This window comes from Stegostoma tigrinum, chromosome 19, assembly GCF_030684315.1.
Source record: "Stegostoma tigrinum isolate sSteTig4 chromosome 19, sSteTig4.hap1, whole genome shotgun sequence".
Taxonomy (NCBI): Eukaryota; Metazoa; Chordata; class Chondrichthyes; order Orectolobiformes; family Stegostomatidae; genus Stegostoma; species Stegostoma tigrinum.
Window position 1 is genome coordinate 3,042,283 of NC_081372.1, and position 23,984 is coordinate 3,066,266.

Sequence of the window (23,984 nt, forward strand, 5' to 3'; positions counted from 1 at the left end):
TAACCTCTCCACGAGACCTTCTTTCAAGCTGTACATTTTTGATACTATTGGTTTTCTTGTTGGCCAGCAAAATCAAATGGTTAGAATCATTCTCCGACAAGAGTTCACTCAATAGCCGCACCATCTCAAGATTTCAACTAGAGTAGCCAAATGTTTATAAGAGGACTAGGAAGACCAGGGGATGTGGTACATAGAAGGGATTTACATTCCTACAGTAAGTACTTTTCCTGACCTCACCACACTCCAGTGTGCTTTATAATCAATGTTTATTTTTAATGTGTAGTCATTATCTATTTAAAGATCAACTTAAGACATATTATAACGCACCTCCAATACAAATGGGACATGAAACTAGACCACCTGGCTCAGAGGCAGGGACATGACCACTGAGCCTCAAACCTCTTTGAGTAGTCACTGTTGTGCTGTAGGAAACACAACCTGTAATAATGAACACATCAAACTCCTAGGAACGGCACTGAGATAAATCACCAGTTACAAACATCACCTTGAGGGATTAATATTGACCAGGATATCAGGATGAAATCTCTTGGGTTATCTTCAGACATTACCACAGAATCCTCTATATTCATCTGAGAAAACATCAGTCACAAAGCCAGTGCCTACACACATATTGGTGCAATGTTAAATTGGTATGCCCTCTGCCCATTTTACACAGGAAGAACATAAGAACTAGGAGCAGGCCATCCGGCCCCTTTTCGAGCCTGCTTCACCGTTCAATAAGATCATGGTTGATCTTTTGGAGACTCAGCTCCGCTTACCCGCCTGCACACCATAGCCCTTAATTCCTTTACTGGTCAAAAATTTATCTACCCTTGCCTTCAAAACATTCAGTGAGGTAGTTTCAACCACTTCACTGGGCAGGGAATTCCACAGATTCATAACCTTTGGGTGAAGAAGTTCCTCCTGACCTCAGTCCTACATCTGCTTCCCTTTATTTTGAAGTGATGCCCTCTAGTCCTAGTTTCACCTGCTAGCAGAAACAACCTCTCTGCCTCCACCTTATCTATTCCCATTATAATCTCATAACGTTTCTATAAGATCTCTCCTCATTCTTCTGAATTCCAATGAGTATAATCCCAGCCTCCTCAGTCTCTCCTCATAATCCAACCCTCTCAACCCTGGAATCAACCGAGTGAATCTCCTCTGCACCCCCTCCAGTGCTAGTATATCTCTTCTCAAGTAAGGAGACTAAAACTGCACACAGTACTCCAGGTGTGGCCTCACCAGGACCCTATACAGCTGCAGCATAGCCTCCCTGCTTTTAAACTCCATCCCTCTATCAATGACAGACAAAATTCCTTTTGCCTTTTTAAATTACCTGCTGCACCTGCAATCCTACATTTAGTGATTCATGCACAAGGACACCCAAGTCCCTTTGCACTGCAGCGTTCTGCAATTTTTTACCATTTTAAACATGGTCCATTTTGCTGTTATTCCTACCAAAATGGATGACCTCACACTTATCAACATAGCACTCCATTTGCCAGACCTTCGCCCACTCACTTAGACCATCTATATCCCTCTGCAGACTTGCAGTGTCTTCTGCACACTTTGCTCTACCACTCAGCTTAGTGTCATCTGCAAATTTTGAACAACACTTTGTCCCCAACTCCACATCATCTATGTAAATTGTAAACAATTGTGTTCCCAACAATGATCCCTGAGGCACACCACTAGCCACTGACCGCCAACCAGAAAAACACCCATTTACCCCTATTCAGGATAACAAAGTGTGAAGCTGGATGAACACAGGAGGCCAAGCAGCATCTCAGGAGCACAAAAGCTGACATTTCGGGCCTAGAGCCTTTACCAGAGTCTCTGATGAAGGGTCTCGGCCCAAAATGTCAGCTTTTGTGCTCCTGAGATGCTGCTGGGCCTGCTGTGTTCATCCAGCTCCACACTTTATTATCTTGGATTCTCCAGCATCTGCAGTTCCCATCATCTCTGATCACCATTTACCCTACTCTTTGCTTTCTACTAGTCGACCAATCGCCTATCCATGCCAATACATTACCTGTAATTCTGTGCACCTTTATCTTATGTTGCAGCCTTTGGTGTGACACCTTGTCAAATGCCTTCTGAAAATCCAGGTACACCACATCCACAGGCTCCCCACTGTCCACCATGCAAGTCATGTTCTCAAAGAATTCCACCAAATTAGTTAAACATGACCTACCCGAAGAACATATCGCCTTTTTAGTCCAATGCAGAAAACTGCATTTAGAGTGAGCAGAAGGATGGTGAGGGTAATTGCATTGTTTCAGTGATTCTGTATGGTGTGTTTCCATGACACCTAGACAATGGTAAGGGCGACTAGACTGTTGTGTATCTGAGCTGGTACTGCTCATTGTGCCATTGCAACATGAAACTCCAGCAGGGAGAGAACTGCTGCATTCAAGAAAGCAAGGGTGATAAAGTGAAGAGGTGTGTGTTTTCGGATTACAACTTATTCCTTAGCTCTCTGTTAAAAACTAGAAGACATTCTCAGTCACCTTTCCCACTTGACACTTTAAACTGATTTTAATCAAGGCACTGGCTTTGACATTTTAGTCTTCCTGCCACAATTCATTTAGGATAATTCATTCTGGTTTAATTTATCAGATGTAGTCAGTGCAGCGAACAACAGCACACTCTGGATAACAAAACAAGGGCTGAAAAGGTTAGCACAGCAAAGGAACAGTCAGAGGTTTTGCAGCAGGTCACGCAGTAGTTGAAATGATGGCCGACTGCAGGGATCCTCCTCCCAGCACATCAACATGACATGATACAACTTCTCTGGGCACCCTACAGGGCGCTGCATGCGAAGTCCACTCTCCAAAAAGTGGACAGTTTGTGCAAAGCTTAGACCTGAAAACAAGGAGACAGCAATGAATTCCCTGATACAGATTACAGTTTGGAATATTGAATTTAGCTTAAAGAAAGACGAAGCAATAAAAATCAGGTGTCAGTAAATGTGACTATGAAGTTGTTGGAATATTTTTAAACCCATCTGGTTCCCAAATGTCCTTTATGGATGGAAACTCACTCACTATTCTTACCTGTCTGAGTTTTAAGGTGAATAGTTTCTGATTAAATGTCACTGACCTCAAATTTATTTTTTAATATGTTCACTCAGGGGATGTGGGTGTCACTGACTGAGTCGGCATTTACTACATGTCCTTAGTTGCCCTTGAGAAGGTGGTGGTAGTGAGCTGCGTGAACTCTCAGAACAGACCCTCTGACTGGTTCTAGCATTTCCTGTTCATAAATTAGCATATCTCGGATTCTCCAGCATCTGCAGTTCCCATTATCACTCACACATAACTTCCCTGCCTCTGTGTCCTGTTTCTCTTAATAAAATGATGGATCCAAAATATTTCACAGCTATCTCACCTTTCCCAATTTCCCAGCCCATGCACAACCTATCAATGATGAAGGGTCTAGGCCCGAAACGTCAGCTTTTGTGTTCCTGAGATGCTGCTTGGCCTGCTGTGTTCATCCAGCTCCACACTTTGTTACCATATAGTTTATGTTGTCTATTGATGTTCTTGCTACCAAAACATATTGATTCACATTTTAATGCCCTAAATTCCATTTCCCATGTGTCTGCACATTTCACTAACCTGCCTGTCTCCTCCTAATGCCTGCCACCTCTTCATTGTTTAGAACTTTTCCATGTGTCATGCCATCTGAAAACTCTGAAATTATTCTAAATCCAAGTCACAGTCATTCACGTTCTAACGCTCAGTTCCATAGAAACATAGAAAATAGGAATATTCAACTCTTTGAGCCTACTACATCCTTTAATATGATCATGGTTAATCATCCAAATCAGTCGCCCATTCTTGCTTTATCCCCATACATTTTGATCTCATTAGCCCTAAGAACTATATTTAACTCATTCTTTAAAACATAGAACATAGAACAGTACAGCACTGTACAGGATCTTCAGCCCATGATGTTGTGCCAAACCTATTATCCTACTCTAAGATCAATCTACCCTGCATACCCTACGTTATACTATCATCCATGTGCCTACCCATGAGTCACTTAAATGTCCTTAAGGTATCTAACTCCATTACCATTGCTGGCAGTGCATTCCATACACCCACCACTCTCTGTGTAAAGAACCTACCTCTGACAACTCCCCTATACCTTCTCCAATCACCTTAAAATTATGCCCCCTCGTAACAGTTATTTCTGCTCTGGGAAAAAGTCTCTGGCTATCCACTTCATCTATGCCTGTCATCATCTTGTACACTTTTATCAAGTCACCTCTCATCCTTCTTTGCTGCAATGTGAAAAGCCCTAGCTCCCCCAACCTTTCCTCTAGTCTAGGCAGAACCTGGAAAATCTCTGCACCCTCTCTCAAGCTTCCACATCTTTCCTATTATGAGGCGACCAAAACTGAACACAATATTCCAAGTGTGGCCTTACCAGGGTTTTATAGAGCTGAAGCATAACCTCACAGCTCTTAAACTCAACCCCCTTGGTAATGAAAGCCAACACACCGTACACCTCCTTAACATCTCAATCCACTTGGGTAGCAACTTTGAGGGATCTATGGATGTGGACCCCAAAATCTCTCTGTTCCTTCACACTGCCAAGAATCCTACCATTAACCCTGGATTCTGAATTCAAATTTGACCTTCCAAAATTAATCACTTCACACTTTTCCAGGTTAAATTCCATCTGCCATTTCTTTGCCCAGCTCCCCATCCTGTCAATGTCCTGTCACGACTTACAACAGCCCTCCACACTATCCACAACTCCACCAACCTTTGTGTCATCAGCAAACTTACTAACCCACCCTTCCACTTCCTCATCCAAGATCACAAAGAGCAGAGGTCCCAGAACAAATCCCTGCAGAATGCCACTGGCCACCAAAAAAAGGCAATGTTTTCACCTGAACCACTTCCTGTGGTAGAGAATTCCACTCTGTCGGTGAAGATATTTCTCATCATCTCAATGCTCCCTGGCCTACCTTGTGTCATTTGGTCATGAGCCCTGAATCTGGGGTCCCTGGTCATCAGCAACATCCTTTCTGTGCTCACCCTGTCTTGTCCTGTTTGAACTTCATAGGTTTCTATGAAATCCCCTCATTCTTCTAAACTCAAGTGAGTAAAGTCCTAAACAATCCAGTCTGTCCATATGTCAGTCCTGTATAATTGCAACAAGATATCCCTACACACCTCTACTCAAATCCTCTCACTATGAAGGCCAACGAACCATTTGCCTTCTTCACTGCCTGCTGCACCTGCAAAGTGAGCATGTGAGTTTTGAAGAAGGGTCAGTGGACTCAAAACATCTCTGCTTTTCTCTCTACTGATGCTGCCTGACCTGGCAGAATATCTCCAGCATTTTCTGGTTTTATCTTTCATGACATTGGGCAGCTAGGACTGAAGGAGATGACGCCGGGTGAAGTTTAACCAATTCCTTGAAAATAATTTCTGCATCTTTGCATTTTAACTCCAGAATCTGGGAAATTCAATTACACTAACCCCTATTTTTGTTGGTCTCTGATGGAAGTTATCTATCTGCTGTGCAGTTTAGGAGTCTATGGTCTCACACCTCCCTATTCCCAATGTTTTTTGTTTTCCTAAGCATTCGATTTTGCTCAATGAATTGGTAAAGGGCTGGTCAGTTGACACCCAGATTGCATCAGCTGGAGTTGTATGAACAAACATGAGTCACTGTGGATTTTTGGAGGGAGTCAGCAGCTTTATCTGTCTCCCCATCAGAAGTGAGACCCTTCCAAAGACATGGTTTTATCAATGGCTGTTGTAAATAATAATGGATATTGTCAGCCTGTAATTGTCAGTTCAACATTCTCCCCACTCACGATTGGTTCCTTGAGTTAAAGGTGGCACTCACCTGGATATGGTGTCTGTCCAAAAGTGACCAGTTCCATCAAGAAAATCCCAAAGGACCAGATGTCAGATTTTGTGGTGTGTATTTCCTCTCTGAAGACTTCAGGTGCAGTCCATTTAACTGCAACCTTTTCATCTGGAAGAACAAAAGCATGGGGATTAATTGGACAGCTCTTTCAAAGAGTTGACAGAGGTATGATGGACTGAATGGCCACCTTTACAGGATTCTTAGATTTTAGAAATGGCCCACGTGATGGTGCATGGACTGAGACTGAAAGCCATATGGGCAAAGATTGCTAGATGTTGGATGGTAGGTCAATACCCATTGTTTCAGGTAAATTAAATTTTTGCCTTGATAATGTCTCCTCCCCAACCCTCAAGATATCCCAATTTGCCAATTTAAAATGCAGATTGAAGGTCATATGAAAGGAAGCAAACAATTGCATTTCTACAACTCCTTAACAGTTTAATTATTTTTTGAAGAGCCTTTGCTTTCTCAGACAACTTTAAGATTGACTTGCATTCCTGTTTGGTGGGTTCTGAGATCATAGAATCCCAACAGTGTGGAAGCAGGCAATTTGAGCCATCAATAATACACTGACCCTCCGAAGGGCATCCCACCCAGACCCATGCCCCCCACCCTGTCCCTGTAACCCTGCATCTCCCATGGCTAACCCACCTAACCTGGCCCTCCCTGGACACTATGGGTAGTTTAGCATGGTCAGTCCACCTAAACTGCACATCTTTGGACTGTGGGAGGAAACTGGAGCATCTGGAGAAAACCCACACTGATATAGGGAGAACGTGCAAACTCCCCACACAGTTGCCCGAGGGTGGAATCAAACCAGGGTCCCTGCCGCTGTGGGGCAGCAGTTCTAACCATTGAGCCATTGTGCCACCCATGCTAATCTGCACATTTTTTTATATGCAGAGCACATGATACTCGAAGGCTCAGAGAGGTGGGAGGTTTGCATTGCTCCCTGTGATAGCTTAATATGGTCTCTCCACACCCCGATGGAAGTTCTCAATGTGCTCAGTCCCTTCCTGAGCTAGTTGGCTTCATTTTGGCCAGGAACAAGCTGGGTGTCCCATAAATCAATGGGAATGTGTGACATCCTCTGAAATGTCACCACTTCTTGCAACATCAGAATGTAGCAGCAAGATCCCTAAAACTGTCTTGTGACAAATTAGTAGATAATCAGAGGGTTAGATAGGGTGGATAGGGAGAGCCTTTCTCCTAGGGTGATGACGGCGAGCACGAGGGGGCATTGCTTTAAATTGAGGGGTGAAAGATATAGGACAGATGTCAGAGGTAGTTTCTTTACTCAGAGAGTAGTAAGGGAATGGAACGCTTTGCCTGCAACGGTAGTAGATTCACCAACTTTAGGTACATTTAAGTTGTCATTGGACAAGCATATGGACGTACATGGAATAGTGTAGGTTAGATGGGCTTGAGATCGGTATGACAGGTCGGCACAACATCGAGGGCCGAAGGGCCTGTACTGTGCTGTAATGTTCTGTGTTCTATGTTCTATAATCTGAACTCAGTGATGTCAGTTTAGGGATAAATAGTGCTCCTGAGATGCTGCTTGGCCTGCTGTGTTCGTCCAGCCTCACATTTTATTATCTTGGAATCTCCAGCATCTGCAGTTCCCATTATCTTTGAGGTTAAATCAGCCTTTTTATAGTGGCACAGTGATCAACACTGCTGCCTCACAGCACCAGGGACCCAGGTTCAATTCCGTCCTCGGGCAACTGTGTGGGAAGTTTCCTCATTCTCCCCGTGTCTGCGTGGGTTTCCAATGGGTGCTCCAGTTTCCTCCCACAGTCCAAAGATGTGCAGGCTAGGTGGATTGATCATAGTTAATGCGGGATTACGGGGATAACAGGGAGTGCAGTCCGTGTGGAGTGCTGTTCAGAGGGTCAGCACAGACATGATGAGCTTAATGGCCTCTATTGGCACAATAGGGATTCTGTGATTCTACGCAATCCCTGAATGAGGTCCATTCGCTCAGCTCAGAGTGGAGATAAATCCTGGAGCTTTGTGATTTGCAGAGTTTGACCGTGTATTAGATACATTCCCACTGCTCTTTGTACTTTTTTACTCAAATTATCTTCCAGCGTTTCCATAGAATCACAGAACTGAACAGCAGGAGGTGATCACTCAGCCATTGGATCCTGTTCCACCAGAGTATGGCTCAACCTCTACCTGAGTCTCATTAGCCTGACTATCCTCTGCATTGCCTCAATACCCTAAAATTTATCAATCTCTGACTTAGACATATTCAATGATTGGTATTCTCTGAGGCCTTCCTCAAAGCCTCTCTGGTTCCTCAAAGAATCACCACCCTTGGAGAGAAGACATTGCTGCCTCATCTGAGTCTGAATTGGCCATCCCCACCTCATTCTGTGTCACTGACCCTGTGCTTTGATTCCCCAGCCAGGAAAGACGTGGTCTCAACACTGAACCTTCAGTCACATGTACCTTGCAGGACGATGTATCTCTGTTCTTTCAGTTTCTGAGCGAGGCTGAAATCTCCAATTTTGCACACCAGGTTACCAGTTAGAAGAATGTTTGCGGATCTCAAGTCCCTGTGCACATACCCATTCTCTTCCATGTAAAGCATTCCATCCAAAACCTGCAGAAACACAGATGATTGTTATCTAGTTCACCACAAATTGATTTACTCCCACAGTATCCAATTTCACTCTATCTCAGAGATAAGATTAGATTACCTACAGTGTGGAAACAGACCCTTCAGCGCAACAAGTCCACACCACCCTTTGAAGCATCCCACCCAGACCCATTCCCCTATAATCCACACACCCCTGAACACTACAGGCAATTTAGTATGGCCAGTCCACCTAGCCTGCGCATCTTTGGACTGTGGCAGGAAACCGGAGCACCCGGAGGAAACCCACGCAGACACGGGGAGAATGTGCAGACTCCACACAGACAGTTGCCTGAGGCTGGAATCGAACCCTGGTCCCTGCTAACCACTGTGCTAACCACTGAGCCACCATGCAGAACTGCAGATGCTGGAGAACCCAAGATAACAAAGTGTAAAGCTGGATGAACACAGCAGGTCAAGAAGCATCCCAGGAGCACAAAAGCTCTCTGATGAAGGGTCTAGGCCCAAAACGTCAGCTTTTGTGCTCCTGAGATGCTGCTTGGCCTGCTGTATTCATCCAGCTTCACACTTTGTTATCACGCTATCTCAGTGTGGTTCCCAAGGGGCCCTGCAGCTGCTCTGTGGGAAGCTGCTTCTAAATACAGGTCACTAACTCAGCAACGTCACAACTGAGGATCAGCAGATCCCTTACCTCCCTCCATGGTCACTTCATCACACACCAGACCAGATCCCATGTATCCAGCCTGAGTTAATCTAACTGTGAAGAACAGCAATGTCGTTTAAGGAAGGAATTATGATGCTGCTGATCTTGTCCGATTGAAATCAATGTGAAATGAGTGATAGAGATAATGGGAACTGCAGATGCTGGAGATTCCAAGATAATAAAATGTGAGGCTGGATGAACACAGCAGGCCAAGCAGCATCTCAGGAGCACAAAAGCTGACGTTTCGGGCCTAGACCCTTCATCAGAGAGGGGGATGGGGGGAGGGAACTGGAATAAATAGGGAGAGAGGGGGAGGCGGACCGAAGATGGAGAGTAAAGAAGATAGGTGGAGAGGGTGTAGGTGGGGAGGTAGGGAGGGGATAGGTCAGTCCAGGGAAGACGGACAGGTCAAGGAGGTGGGATGAGGTTAGTAGGTAGCTGGGGGTGCGGCTTGGGGTGGGAGGAAGGGATGGGTGAGAGGAAGAACCGGTTAGGGAGGCAGAGACAGGTTGGACTGGTTTTGGAATGCAGTGGGTGGGGGGGAAGAGCTGGGCTGGTTGTGTGGTGCAGTGGGGGGAGGGGATGAACTGGGCTGGTTTAGGGATGCAGTAGGGGAAGGGGAGATTTTGAAACTGGTGAAGTCCACATTGATACCATATGGCTGCAGGGTTCCCAGGCGGAATATGAGTTGCTGTTCCTGCAACCTTCGGGTGGCATCATTGTGGCAGTGCAGGAGGCCCATGATGGACATGTCATCAAGAGAATGAGAGGGGGAGTGGAAATGGTTTGCGACTGGGAGGTGCAGTTGTTTGTTGCGAACTGAGCGGAGGTGTTCTGCAAAGCGGTCCCCAAGCCTCCGCTTGGTTTCCCCAATGTAGAGAAAGCCGCACCGGGTACAGTGGATGCAGTATACCACATTGGCAGATGTGCAGGTGAACCTCTGCTTAATGTGGAATGTCATCTTGGGGCCTGGGATGGGGGTGAGGGAGGAGGTGTGGGGACAAGTGTAGCATTTCCTGCGGTTGCAGGGGAAGGTGCCGGGTGTGGTGGGGTTGGAGGGCAGTGTGGAGCGAACAAGGGAGTCACGGAGAGAGTGGTCTCTCCGGAAAGCAGACAGGGGTGGGGATGGAAAAATGTCTTGGGTGGTGGGGTCGGATTGTAAATGGCGGAAGTGTCGGAGGATAATGCGTTGTATCCGGAGGTTGGTAGGGTGGTGTGTGAGAACGAGGGGGATCCTCTTGGGGCGGTTGTGGCGGGGGCGGGGTGTGAGGGATGTGTCGCGGGAAATGCGGGAGACGCGGTCAAGGGCGTTCTCAATCACCGTGGGGGGGAAGTTGCGGTCCTTAAAGAACTTGGACATCTGGGATGTGCGGGAGTGGAATGTCTTATCGTGGGAGCAGATGCGGCGGAGGCGGAGGAATTGGGAATAGGGGATGGAATTTTTGCAGGAGGGTGGGTGGGAGGAGGTGTATTCTAGGTAGCTGTGGGAGTCGGTGGGCTTGAAATGGACATCAGTTACAAGCTGGTTGCCTGAGATGGAGACTGAGAGGTCCAGGAAGGTGAGGGATGTGCTGGAGATGGCCCAGGTGAACTGAAGGTTGGGGTGGAAGGTGTTGGTGAAGTGGATGAACTGTTCGAGCTCCTCTGGGGAGCAAGAGGCGGCGCCGATACAGTCATCAATGTACCGGAGGAAGAGGTGGGGTTTGGGGCCTGTGTAGGTGCGGAAGATGGACTGTTCCACGTAACCTACAAAGAGGCAGGCATAGCTGGGGCCCATGCGGGTGCCCATGGCCACCCCCTTAGTCTGTAGGAAGTGGGAGGAGTCAAAAGAGAAGTTGTTGAGTGTGAGGACGAGTTCGGCTAGGCGGATGAGAGTGTCGGTGGAGGGGACTCATATTCCGCCTGGGAACCCTGCAGCCATATGGTATCAATGTGGACTTCACCAGTTTCAAAATCTCCCCTTCCCCCACTGCATCCCTAAACCAGCCCAGTTCATCCCCTCCCCCCACTGCACCACACAACCAGCCCAGCTCTTCCCCCCCACCCACTGCATTCCAAAACCAGTCCAACCTGTCTCTGCCTCCCTAACCGGTTCTTCCTCTCACCCATCCCTTCCTCCCACCCCAAGCCGCACCCCCAGCTACCTACTAACCTCAACCTCTATAAAACTTTGGTTAGACCGCACTTGGAATACTGCATCCAGTTCTGGGCGCCCTATTATAGGAAAGATGTGGATGCTTTGGAGAGGGTTCAGAGGAGGTTTACCAGGATGCTGCCTGGACTGGAGGGCTTATCTTATGAAGAGAGGTTGACTGAGCTCGGTCTCTTTTCATTGGAGAAAAGGAGGAGGAGAGGGGACCTAATTGAGGTATACAAGATAATGAGAGGCATAGATAGAGTCGATAGCCAGAGACTATTTCCCAGGGCAGAAATGGCTAGCTCGAGGGGTCATAGTTTTAAGCTGGTTGGTGGAAAGTATAGAGGGGATGTCAGAGGCAGGTTCTTTACGCAGAGAGTTGTGAGAGCATGGAATGCGTTGCCAGCAGCAGTTGTGGAAGCAAGGTCATTGGGGTCATTTAAGAGACTGCTGGACATGCATATGGTCACAGAAATTTGAGGGTGCATCCATGAGGATCAATGGTCGGCACAACATTGTGGGCTGAAGGGCCTGTTCTGTGCTGTACTGTTCTATGTTCTATGTTCTATCCCACCTCCTTGACCTGTCCGTCTTCCCTGGACTGACCTATCCCCTCCCTACCTCCCCACCTACACCCTCTCCACCTATCTTCTTTACTCTCCATCTTCGGTCCGCCTCCCCCTCTCTCCCTATTTATTCCAGTTCCCTCCCCCCATCACCCTCTCTGATGAAGGGTCTTGGCCCGAAACGTCAGCTTTTGTGCTCCTGAGATGCTGCTTGGCCTGCTGTGTTCATGAAATGAGTGATAGTTTGTCAGAACAGAATTACTGTGTTGATTTAATGACTTTTTAGAATGTTTCAAATAAATGTCTCTGTTGTAATTATGTTTACAAAATGTAAATGTTTACACTTCCATTCCTTGAATTTTTAAGAAAATTAATTAATGGCTGGGCCAGAATTTATTGCCCGTCCCTAGTTGCCCCTTGAGAAGGTGGGGATTAGCAGCTTTCTTGAACCACTGCAGTCCATGTGCTGTAGGTTCACCCACAGTGCCCTGATGGAGAGGACTCCAGGATTGTGACCCAGCACAGTGAAGGAACAGCAATATATTTCCAAGTCAGGGTAGTGAGTGGCTCGGAGGGGAACTTGCAGGGGACGGTCTTCCCATGTATCTGCTGCCCTTGTCCTTCTGGATGGAAGTGGCTCTGAATTTGGAAGGTGCTGCCTGAGGATGTTTGGTGAATTTCTGCAGTGTGTCTTGTAGATAGTACACACTGCTGCCACTGAGCATCGGTAGGGGAGAGAGTGGAAGTTTGTGGAGAATGAATCATTAAGTCCCATGTGAAATTTAATGAAAAAGATTAGTACATATATATTCCGCCATCTACAATCCGACCCCACCACCCAAGACATTTTTCCAACCCCACCCCTGTCTGCTTTCCGGAGAGACCACTCTCTCCGTGACTCCCTTGTTCGCTCCACACTGCCCTCCAACCCCACCACACCCGGCACCTTCCCCTGCAACCGCAGGAAATGCTACACTTGCCCCCACACCTCCCCCCTCACCCCTATCCCAGGCCCCAAGATGACATTCTACATTACGCAGAGGTTCACCTGCACATCTGCCAATGTGGTATACTGCATCCACTGTACCCGGTGTGGCTTACTCTACATTGGGGAAACCAAGCGGAGGCTTGGAGACCGCTTTGCAGAACACCTCCGCTCAGTTCGCAACAAACTACTGCACCTCCCAGTCGCAAACCATTTCCACTCCCCCTCCCATTCTTTAGATGACATGTCCATCATGGGCCTCCTGCAGTGCCACAATGATGCCACCCGAAAGTTGCAGGAACAGCAACTCATATTCCGCCTGGGAACCCTGCAGCCTAATGGTATCAATGTGGACTTCACCAGTTTCAAAATCTCCCCTTCCCCCACTGCATCCCTAAACCAGCCCAGTTCATCCCCTCCCCCCACTGCACCACACAACCAGCCCAGCTCCTCCACTCCACCCACTGCATCCCAAAACCAGTCCAACCTGTCTCCGCCTCCCTAACCTGTTCTTCCTCTCACCCAGAGATAATGGGAACTGCAGATGCTGGAGAATCCAAGACAACAAAACGTGAGGCTGGATGAACACAGCAGGCCAAGCAGCATCTCAGGAGCACAAAAGCTGACGTTTCGGGCCTCTCTGATGAAGGGTCTAGGCCTGAAACGTCAGCTTTTGTGCTCCTGAGATGCTGGTTGGCCTGCTGTGATCATCCAGCCTCACGTTTTGTTGTCTTCCTCTCACCCATCCCTTCCTCCCACCCCAAGCCGCACCCCCATCTACCTACTAACCTCATCCCACCTCCTTGACCTGTCCGTCTTCCCTGGACTGACCTATCCCCTCCCTACCTCCCCACCTATACTCTCTCCACCTATCTTCTTTTCTCTCCATCTTCGGTCCGCCTCCCCCTCTCTCCCTATTTATTCCAGAACCCTCACCCCATCCCCCTCTCTGATGAAGGGTCTAGGCCCAAAACGTCAGCTTTTGTGCTCCTGAGATGCTGCTTGGCTTGCTGTGTTCATCCAGCCTCACATTTTGTTGTCTTGGATTCTCCAGCATCTGCAGTTCCCATTATCTCTAATACACATATATTTATTTTGTTTAGGAATGCAAAAGCAGCAAATCACGTACAGTTTCTATAAGTTCCCCTTAAATGCAAGAAGTTGTTTGCAGTGACAAGTGAAAGTGGATTGGGGAGGAGTGGAAAGGTCATTTGCCCCAATGCAGTGGTCTGTACAAGAATATGTTTGCAAACCATGTCCTGTTAAGTGGAATACAGCAACACCTCACTCAGGTACACATACCTGTACAGCAAAGTCGATCAGTAGCACCAGTTCTAACTGCCTACCAAGGTCACTCCTCAAATAACTGTTCAGATTCCCTTCAGGAGCAAAAAACAGATCAGTCATTTAAAGTGTCTCAAATTGTTAAGTTGTACCCCTCTGTCTTAGACTTTCCAACCAGTTGAAAGTGTTTGTCCCTCTCAACATAATCTGTTCACCTTAATATCTTGAACATTTCCATCAAACCATACCACAACCACCCAAAATAAAAACCAAAAGGACTGCAGATGCTTTAATTCTGAAACAAAAACAGAAATTGCTGGAAAATGTCACGAAGTCTGGCAGCATCTGTGAAGAGAAATCAGAGTTAATGTTTCGGGTCCAGTGACCCTTCCTCAGAACTGAAGGGAGCTGCAAAATTGTCAGATTTTTTGCAGAAGATGGGGTGTGGGGAGGGGGGAGGGAGTAAACAATATGTGGGAATAGACCCCAAAGAGAGAGAAGAGCAGTTGGACAAACAAAGAAGTAGATAATGACCTGGCTGGGAGGATAAATAGCTGTTAATGGGGGCAGTTAGTGACTAATATTAGGTATTGTGTAATGGCAGATTATGTGTGATAACAAAGCCTGGTTGTGGAGGTTGGGATAAGGACATGGGAAAGCTCAAACCTTAAAGTTATTGAATTCAATTTTATGTCCAGCAGGTTACAGGGTCCCCAAGTGGAAAATGAGGTGCTGTTCTTACAGCTTGCACTGAGCTTCACTGGAAATCTGCAGCAAGCCTGAGGTAGAGATAATAGGAACTGCAGATGCTGGAGAATCCGAGATAACACAGTGTGGAGCTGGATGAACACAGCAGGCCAAGCAGCATCTTAGGAGCAGGAAAGCTGACGTTTCGGGCCTAGACCCTTCATCAGAAAAGTGTTGGCCAGGGAACAGGGCGGTGCGTTAAAGTGGCAGGCAACTGGAAGCTCAGGGTCTTTTTTGCAGGTAGAACATAGATGTTCTGTGAAGTGGTCACCCAGTCTATGCTTCATTTCCCCAATGTAGTGGAGACTACATTGTGAGCAGCGAATGCAGTAGATTAGTTTGTGGCAAGTGCAGGAAAAGTGCTGCTCTACCTGGAAGGTGTGTTTAGGCCTTTGGATACTGAGGAGGGAGGAAGTAAATGGCCACGTGTTGCATCTTCTGCAGTTGCATGGGAAGGTGCCGTGGGACTATGAGGAAGAGTGGACCAAGGTGCCCTGGAGGGAACAGTCCTACGGAAGGCTGACAAGGGAGGGGAGGGGAATATGTATCTGGTGGTGGCATCTTGCTGGAGCTGGCAGAAATGACGGATAGTGGTCTTCTGGATTTGGATGCTGGTGGGCTGGTAGGTGAGGAGAAGGGGGACCCTGTAGCTGTTGTGGGAAGGAAGAGAGGGGGCGAGGGTGGAAGTGTGGGAGATGGGTTGGACCTAACTGTGGACCCTGTTAACTACATGCTGAGGAACCCTCAATCAAGGAAGAAGGTGGACATTTTGGAGGTTCCCTTATTGAAGTTGGCATCATCAGAGCAGTTGCGACGAAGATTTAGGAACTGGGAGAATGGAATAGGGTCTTTACAGGAAGCCGGGAAGCAGTAATTCAAAATGGCGCTAAGCATGGTGACACTTAACACTTTCACAGATTTTTTTTGAAATACATATACAATAAATCATTCAAGATAACAAAGTGTGGAGCTGGATGAACACAGCAGGCTGAGCAGCATCTCAGGAGCACAAAAGCTGATGTTTTGGGCCGAGACCCTTCATCCCCCTCTCTGATGAAGGATCTAGGCCCGATATGTCAGCTTTTATGCTCCTGAGATGCTGCTTGGCCTGCTGTGTTCATCCAGCTTCACACTTTGTAATCTTGGATTCGCCAGCGTCTGCAGTTCCCATTATCTCTGATCACAATAAATCATTCAGTTCAGTTTGGATTGTATTAGTACTGAGGTATGCATGTTAGCAGTAGTTAGTGGGAGTTCCCAACAACTGCACCAGAAGTCACCGTTACCTTGGCTCATGAATTCAGTGATGATGAGCATGGGCTGTGATCGTGTTATCACCGCAAGCAGCTGGACCAGTTGGTTATGTTGAAGAGCTTTACGAATGCTGACCTCCCTGAGAAAGGCTTTGTCCGGAATCTCCTCCACACTCTGCACCTTCACCAACACTCTGACATTGCTGCAATTCAACCCTAAAGCAACACAGGAGTTCCACTTTTTTATGGCACTTTCCGCAACAGTGAGACATTCCAAAGCTGCTTGCAGCCAAAGAGCTGCTGTCCTTTTCTGAACCGTTGTCAGAACTGCAGTGACTGTGTCTTTTTTTTCCCCGTTTTCTGGATGGTGGACTGAAATGGGAATACAGCATTTTAAAAATGAAGGATTGTTGAAAGATTTCTTCAGTGTTTGGGAAACAAGGGAACCTCGTTGTTTACACAGCTGCCAGTTCAGTCCTGGATGGTTTGTGAACAAGCTAGAGCCAAAGGCTGTGTCCAAATGGAGATTCAGCGGGAAACAAGGAGTTGATTGTTAATGGGTCACTTGTCCACAGACCAATGACAGAAGTCTACTGTCTGTCAACAACCATGTGATTACTATGTATCTGAACAGTGAATAAGATAGACAGGGGCCTTCAGAGTCATAATTTCATAGTCATAAAAGACAACAGCACAGAAAAAGGCTTTTGGCCCATCATGATTGTGCTAGTGAAAAACAACCACCTCACTATTCTAATCCCATTTTCCACACGTGGCTCGTAGCCTGGTGTACCTTGGCATTACAAGTCCACTCTAAATTGTTCTTCAATGTTGAGAGGATTTCTGCCTCGAACAACCTTATAGGCAGTGAGTTCCAGATTCATAGTGCCCTCCGAGCGAAATACGAATTTCTCACATCCACTTGAAACAACCTGCCTCTTAGATAATGTTCAAAAATTCATATAACTACTCACAGGACACCCTTGAAAATCATTTGGGAGGTTTTTCTTTCTGTTTAACACATTTTCCTAATCATCCAGTTCAGAGATGTTGTTACAAACTTCTGGAGCTGTTAGGACTTGAACATGGGACTTCTGGCTCACAGGGAGGGACACTACCACTGTGCCACAAGAGCCCCCTCAGTCCAGGAGCACAATCTGTTCTCAGCAGATTAACCACTGAAGGCCTGAAGTTTTTTAAGCAGTGGCACCAGCAGTTGTAGTAGCAGTGACGGTGATGGTACTGACGGTGATGGTACTGACGGTGATGGTGCTGACGGTGATGGTACTGACGGTGATGGTGCTGACGGTGATGGTGCTGACGGTGATGGTGCTGACGGTGATGGTACTGACGGTGACGGTGATGGTACTGACGGTGACGGTGATGGTGCTGACGGTGATGGTGCTGACGGTGATGGTACTGACGGTGATGGTACTGACGGTGACGGTGATGGTGGTGACGGTGATGGTTGTGACGGTGATGGTGGTGACGGTGATGGTACTGACGGTGATGGTACTGACGGTGACGGTGATGGTACTGACGGTGATGGTACTGACGGTGATGGTACTGACGGTGATGGTACTGACGGTGACGGTGATGGTACTGTCGGTGATGGTAGTGACGGTGATGGTGCTGACGGTGATGGTACTGACGGTGATGGTGCTGACGGTGATGGTACTGTCGGTGATGGTACTGACGGTGATGGTACTGACGGTGATGGTACTGACGGTGACAGTGATGGTGGTGACGGTGATGGTTGTGACGGTGATGGTTGTGACGGTGATGGTGGTGACGGTGATGGTACTGACGGTGATGGTACTGACGGTGACGGTGATGGTACTGACGGTGATGGTGCTGACGGTGATGGTACTGTCGGTGATGGTACTGACGGTGATGGTACTGACGGTGATGGTACTGACGGTGATGGTGCTGACGGTGATGGTGCTGACGGTGATGGTACTGACGGTGACGGTGATGGTGGTGACGGTGATGGTTGTGACGGTGATGGTGGTGACGGTGATGGTACTGACGGTGATGGTACTGACGGTGACGGTGATGGTAGTGATGGTGATGGTGGTGACGGTGATGGTGCTGGTGGTGACGGTGATGGTGGTGACAGTGATGGTTGTGACGGTGATGGTACTGACGGTGATGGTACTGACGGTGACGGTGATGGTGGTGACGGTGATGGTTGTGACGGTGATGGTGATGGTAGTGACGGTGATGGTTGTGACGGTGATGGTACTGACGGTGACGGTGATGGTGGTGACGGTGATGGTTGTGACGGTGATGGTACTGACGGTGATGGTGCTGGTGGTGACGGTGATGGTGGTGACGGTGATGGTACTGACGGTGATGGTACTGACGGTGATGGTACTGACGGTGACGGTGATGGTGGTGACGGTGATGGTGGTGACGGTGATGGTGGTGACGGTGATGGTGATGGTAGTGACGGTGATGGTTGTGACGGTGATGGTACTGACGGTGACGGTTGTGACGGTGATGGTGGTGACGGTGATGGTGCTGGTAGTGACGGTGATGGTACTGACGGTGATGGTACTGACGGTGATGGTCGTGACGGTGATGGTGGTGACGGTGATGGTGCTGGTGGTGATGGTGCTGGTGGTGACGGTGATGGTGCTGGTGGTGATGGTGATGGTGGTGACGGTGATGGTGCTGGTGGTGATGGTGATGGTGGTGACGGTGAAGGTACTGACGGTGATGGTACTGACGGTGACGGTGATGGTACTGACGGTGATGGTAGTGACGGTGATGGTACTGACGGTGATGGTACTGACGGTGACGGTGATGGTAGTGACGGTGATGGTACTGACGGTGATGGTAGTGACGGTGATGGTACTGACGGCGATGGTAGTGACGGTGATAGTCGTGACGGTGATGGTGGTGACGGTGATGGTGGTGACGGCGATGGTAGTGACGGCGATGGTAGTGACGGTGATGGTGCTGGTGGTGACGGTGATGGTACTGACGGTGATGGTACTGACGGTGACGGCGATGGTAGTGACGGCGATGGTAGTGACGGCGATGGTAGTGACGGCGATGGTAGTGACGGTGATGGTAGTGACGGTGATGGTAGTGACGGTGATGGTGCTGGTGGTGATGGTGCTGGTGGTGACGGTGAAGGTAGTGACGGTGATGGTACTGACGGTGATGGTACTGACGGTGACGGCGATGGTAGTGACGGCGATGGTAGTGACGGTGATGGTAGTGACGGTGATGGTAGTGACAGCGATGGTAGTGACGGTGATGGTGCTGGTGGTGACGGTGATGGTAGTGACGGTGATGGTGCTGGTGGTGATGGTGCTGGTGGTGACGGTGAAGGTAGTGACGGTGATGGTACTGACGGTGATGGTACTGACGGTGATGGTACTGACGGTGACGGCGATGGTAGTGACGGCGATGGTAGTGACGGTGATGGTAGTGACGGTGATGGTGCTGGTAGTGACGGCGATGGTAGTGACAGCGATGGTAGTGACGGTGATGGTGCTGGTGGTGACGGTGATGGTAGTGACGGTGATGGTAGTGACGGTGATGGTACTGACGGTGACGGCGATGGTAGTGACGGTGATAGTCGTGACGGTGATGGTGGTGACGGTGATGGTAGTGACGGCGATGGTAGTGACGGTGATGGTGCTGGTGGTGACGGTGATGGTAGTGACGGTGATGGTACTGACGGTGATGGTACTGACGGTGACGGTGATGGTAGTGACGGTGATGGTACTGACGGTGATGGTAGTGACGGTGATGGTACTGACGGCGATGGTAGTGACGGTGATAGTCGTGACGGTGATGGTGGTGACGGTGATGGTGGTGACGGTGATGGTAGTGACGGCGATGGTAGTGACGGTGATGGTGCTGGTGGTGACGGTGATGGTACTGACGGTGATGGTACTGACGGTGATGGTACTGACGGTGACGGCGATGGTAGTGACGGCGATGGTAGTGACGGCGATGGTAGTGACGGTGATGGTAGTGACGGTGATGGTGCTGGTGGTGATGGTGCTGGTGGTGACGGTGAAGGTAGTGACGGTGATGGTACTGACGGTGATGGTACTGACGGTGACGGCGATGGTAGTGACGGCGATGGTAGTGACGGTGATGGTAGTGACGGTGATGGTAGTGACAGCGATGGTAGTGACGGTGATGGTGCTGGTGGTGACGGTGATGGTAGTGACGGTGATGGTAGTGACGGTGATGGTACTGACGGTGACGGCGATGGTAGTGACGGCGATGGTAGTGACGGTGATGGTGCTGGTGGTGACGGTGATGGTAGTGACGGTGATGGTAGTGACGGTGATGGTACTGACGGTGACGGCGATGGTAGTGACGGCGATGGTAGTGACGGCGATGGTAGTGACGGTGATGGTAGTGACGGTGATGGTAGTGACGGTGATGGTAGTGACGGTGATGGTAGTGACAGCGATGGTAGTGACGGTGATGGTGCTGGTGGTGACGGTGATGGTGGTGACGGTGATGGTACTGACGGTGATGGTACTGACGGTGACGGCGATGGTAGTGACGGCGATGGTAGTGACGGCGATGGTAGTGACGGTGATGGTAGTGACGGTGATGGTAGTGACAGCGATGGTAGTGACGGTGATGGTAGTGACGGTGATGGTAGTGACAGCGATGGTAGTGACGGTGATGGTGCTGGTGGTGACGGTGATGGTGGTGACGGTGATGGTACTGACGGTGATGGTAGTGACGGTGATGGTAGTGACGGTGATGGTAGTGACAGCGATGGTAGTGACGGCGATGGTAGTGACGGTGATGGTAGTGACGGTGATGGTAGTGACGGTGATGGTAGTGACGGTGATGGTACTGACGGTGACGGTGATGGTAGTGACGGTGATGGTGCTGGTGGTGACGGTGATGGTAGTGACGGTGATGGTACTGACGGTGATGGTCGTGACGGTGATGGTGGTGACGGTGATGGTGCTGGTGGTGATGGTGCTGGTGGTGACGGTGAAGGTAGTGACGGTGCTGGTACTGACGGTGAAGGTAGTGACGGTGATGGTGGTGATGGTGATGGTGATGTTAGGGATGGTGTTTGTGATTGTGGTGATGTAACCACGTAACCACGGAAGAAGGGTAGACAATTGGCCAAAATGACCTCCTCCATGGCAATGAACCGCTGCCTGGACCTGTTTACAGCCCCATGACGGGATCCTTCAACATGCCCACACCCCTCTGCACCGGGTCCCCAAAGATCGGGAGCATGGGGTTGAAGTGCAGCCACAGCCAAAGGAAAAGGTCTTTGATGTGACTGAAAAGGGAGTGCAAATGCCCACACCCAATATACACTTGGTCCTCAGGGTCCACAGCACCGCAAAACAAACAATTGGACTGCGAGTCCATGAACCACCGCACTCTGCAAAACAATCAGATTTATTTTTCCTCAGCAGTTAATGTCTGCTGTGACTTTTAATTAATAAGGTAGAGGTCATTATAAGTGTGAATGAATCACTCCATGCCTCCTGTAAATAAGTGAAAACATCCAGAGAAGGAAGACTGAGAGGCATAATTCTCACCAGGAGAAGAATTATCTTGACAGATCCTGTGAACAGGACCCACTGAACTGCCTCCCCAGCTCTTCCTTCCACCCATAACAGACATGCTTATTTTTCCTGTGTGGGTGGGTGTGTGGGTGGGGAGGGTCTGTGTGTGTTTGAGGGGGAGTTTGTAAGGGGATTAGAGCTTTAACGTGTAGAGTAATGTGTTAATAGTTCATTATTGTTTATCTATAGCTGGAGTCTTTATTTGCAGTAAATAAATAGTAATAAATAAATAATTCTTGGTAAATACAGAAACAATGCTCATGCTCTCAACCTGAGTCTAAATTGGAGAAACCTGTGGACTTTTTAAGCTTGGTGATGATTCTGTGCATGGTAGGCTTGATTCCCAGTGTGGGACCCCAGTGGGGGCATGTGGTGTAGGGAATGTGATGGTCAACAGATGCACAGATACCTCCCACAAACAGCAATATAACCAAGATGAGACAACCATTATTAGAGAGAATTCCTGGCCAGGAGGCCAAGAACTGCCCTGCTTTCCAACAGCATAGTGACATGGGATCTTTCACATCACGGGAGTAGATGGAACCTTAGTTTAGTGTCTCATTCAAAAAATGGCACCTACACCTTAAACAGCACTTCCTCAGCACAGCACCATAGTAATAGCTTAAACTTTGAACTCAGGTCTCTGAACTGGGGCTTGAATCCATGGCCTTCATGACACTGAGGAGCTCGTGATATTCCTAACCAACCTTTATAAGCATGTTATGGCACACCCTCTGGAACAGGTGGGACTTAAACCCAGTGATCCTGGGCTACACGTAGGAAAACTACCATTGCATCACAAGACTCTGACAGAGGAGCTCTATACTGAGCCATGACCCATTGCCAATGTGCAGCAATATGGAGTTCAGAGATGTGTGACAGGCATGGAGATCACAGACAGTGGGAGAGCTAATGAAGCTCAGAAGGTGTGTGATAAGCCTGGGCATCACAGAAAGTGAAAGACCTAAAGAAGCTTAGAGGCAGGAGGGACCTTGCAAACAAGGATGAAAACTTTGAAATTAAGAGGTTGTTAAATCGGGAGCCAAAGTAGATTAGAGGGCACAGGGGCAATGGGGAAATGTGGTGTGAGTTAGGAGACAGCTAGTTGAGCTTCAAATGTAATTAAACATTGGGCAATATGGAAGCATGCTTAAATATGGGATGTTCAAATCTTTCATAGAGAGAACAGAGAGATTACTACATAGTGATTTCATCACTGAGCTAATAATTGAAAATGTTTGAATTGAAAAGTGACCTTGAGGCTGTCAGATTGCAGCAAAACCCCATCTAACTCATTAATATCCTTCTGGGAAGGAAATCTGCCAACTTTAACTGGTCTGGCTTCATGTGACTCCAGACCCACAGCAATGTGGTTAACTCTTAATTGCCCACTGAAATGACTGAGTGACCCCTTCAAAAGTATCAAAGGGAAGGTCCAATCAACCCACCATCAGCCAGTGATGGCCACAGCCTGAAATCCTAAAACAAAAGACTGATGGAATTAACGTTTACTTACTCATCCTGCCTTCTGTGAAATGTCCAACATCCGGTTTACCTTCCAGAGTTACATATCTCCTTGGAATCTCAAAGCCATCCATTTCTGAAATACTTTGAGACTTTCTGAGTGGGGGACTTGCTAGCTTTTGGCACAGACCATCCACATTTCCTATAGAAATAGATTCAATTGAGCATTTTAGTTTGAGGGTGCAATTTGAGACAATCAGGGACCAACATCACTCTTCCTAGACGCAGGAAAACTCTATCCAATGTTTATTCTGGATTGCCACTTGATGGCTTGATTACCGGTTGACTCTTGTATCTTAGCTCAGTTGGCAGAATGCATCTCTTTAGGCGAGTAAGTTCCGATTCAAACTCCAAGATTTGAGCACATAATCTAGACCCAGACTTCAAGGAGAGCTGCAGGGTTGGAGCTGAGACTCAGGCCAAGGACCCAGCTGTCGTGTAAAAGGATAGAAAAACACCCTGATGCTTCAAAGAGAAACTCTGGTCACCATTTCTTTTGCTTTACAGAAGAAAGCTGTTGGCTGCTCGGCCCATTTTGTTCATAATGACTTTGCAAGGGTAACGCAAACCCATACTACACATTCCTCATCATCCTCGCAAATGTTTTCACTTTCGATAATCCTCCCACTCTCTTTTGACACTTTGTTGGGTCTTGATGCCAGCAGATCTGGCAGCATCACGTTTCAGATCCCAACTTCCTGTT

General features: G+C 48.1%; 1 protein-coding gene across 4 annotated transcripts in view; it reads right to left on the reverse strand.

Moving 5' to 3' along the window:
- Positions 1–1,896: 1,896 nt before the first annotated feature.
- Positions 1,897–23,984, reverse strand: part of LOC125461557 (tyrosine-protein kinase HCK-like) — a 40,286-nt gene continuing 18,198 nt past the window's right edge. For 3 of the 4 annotated variants that reach the window (XM_059652705.1, XM_059652703.1, XM_059652704.1), the window contains 6 exons: positions 23,274–23,423; positions 16,212–16,394; positions 14,197–14,273; positions 8,356–8,509; positions 5,875–6,006; positions 1,897–2,868 (listed from right to left, as the gene is read on the reverse strand). In XM_059652705.1, coding sequence (XP_059508688.1) covers positions 2,702–2,868; positions 5,875–6,006; positions 8,356–8,509; positions 14,197–14,273; positions 16,212–16,394; positions 23,274–23,423 — 863 coding nt within the window. In that variant the 3' untranslated portion in view covers positions 1,897–2,701. The remainder of the gene's footprint in view (positions 2,869–5,874; positions 6,007–8,355; positions 8,510–14,196; positions 14,274–16,211; positions 16,395–23,273; positions 23,424–23,984) is intronic. The other variant, XM_059652706.1, reaches the window with a different exon arrangement.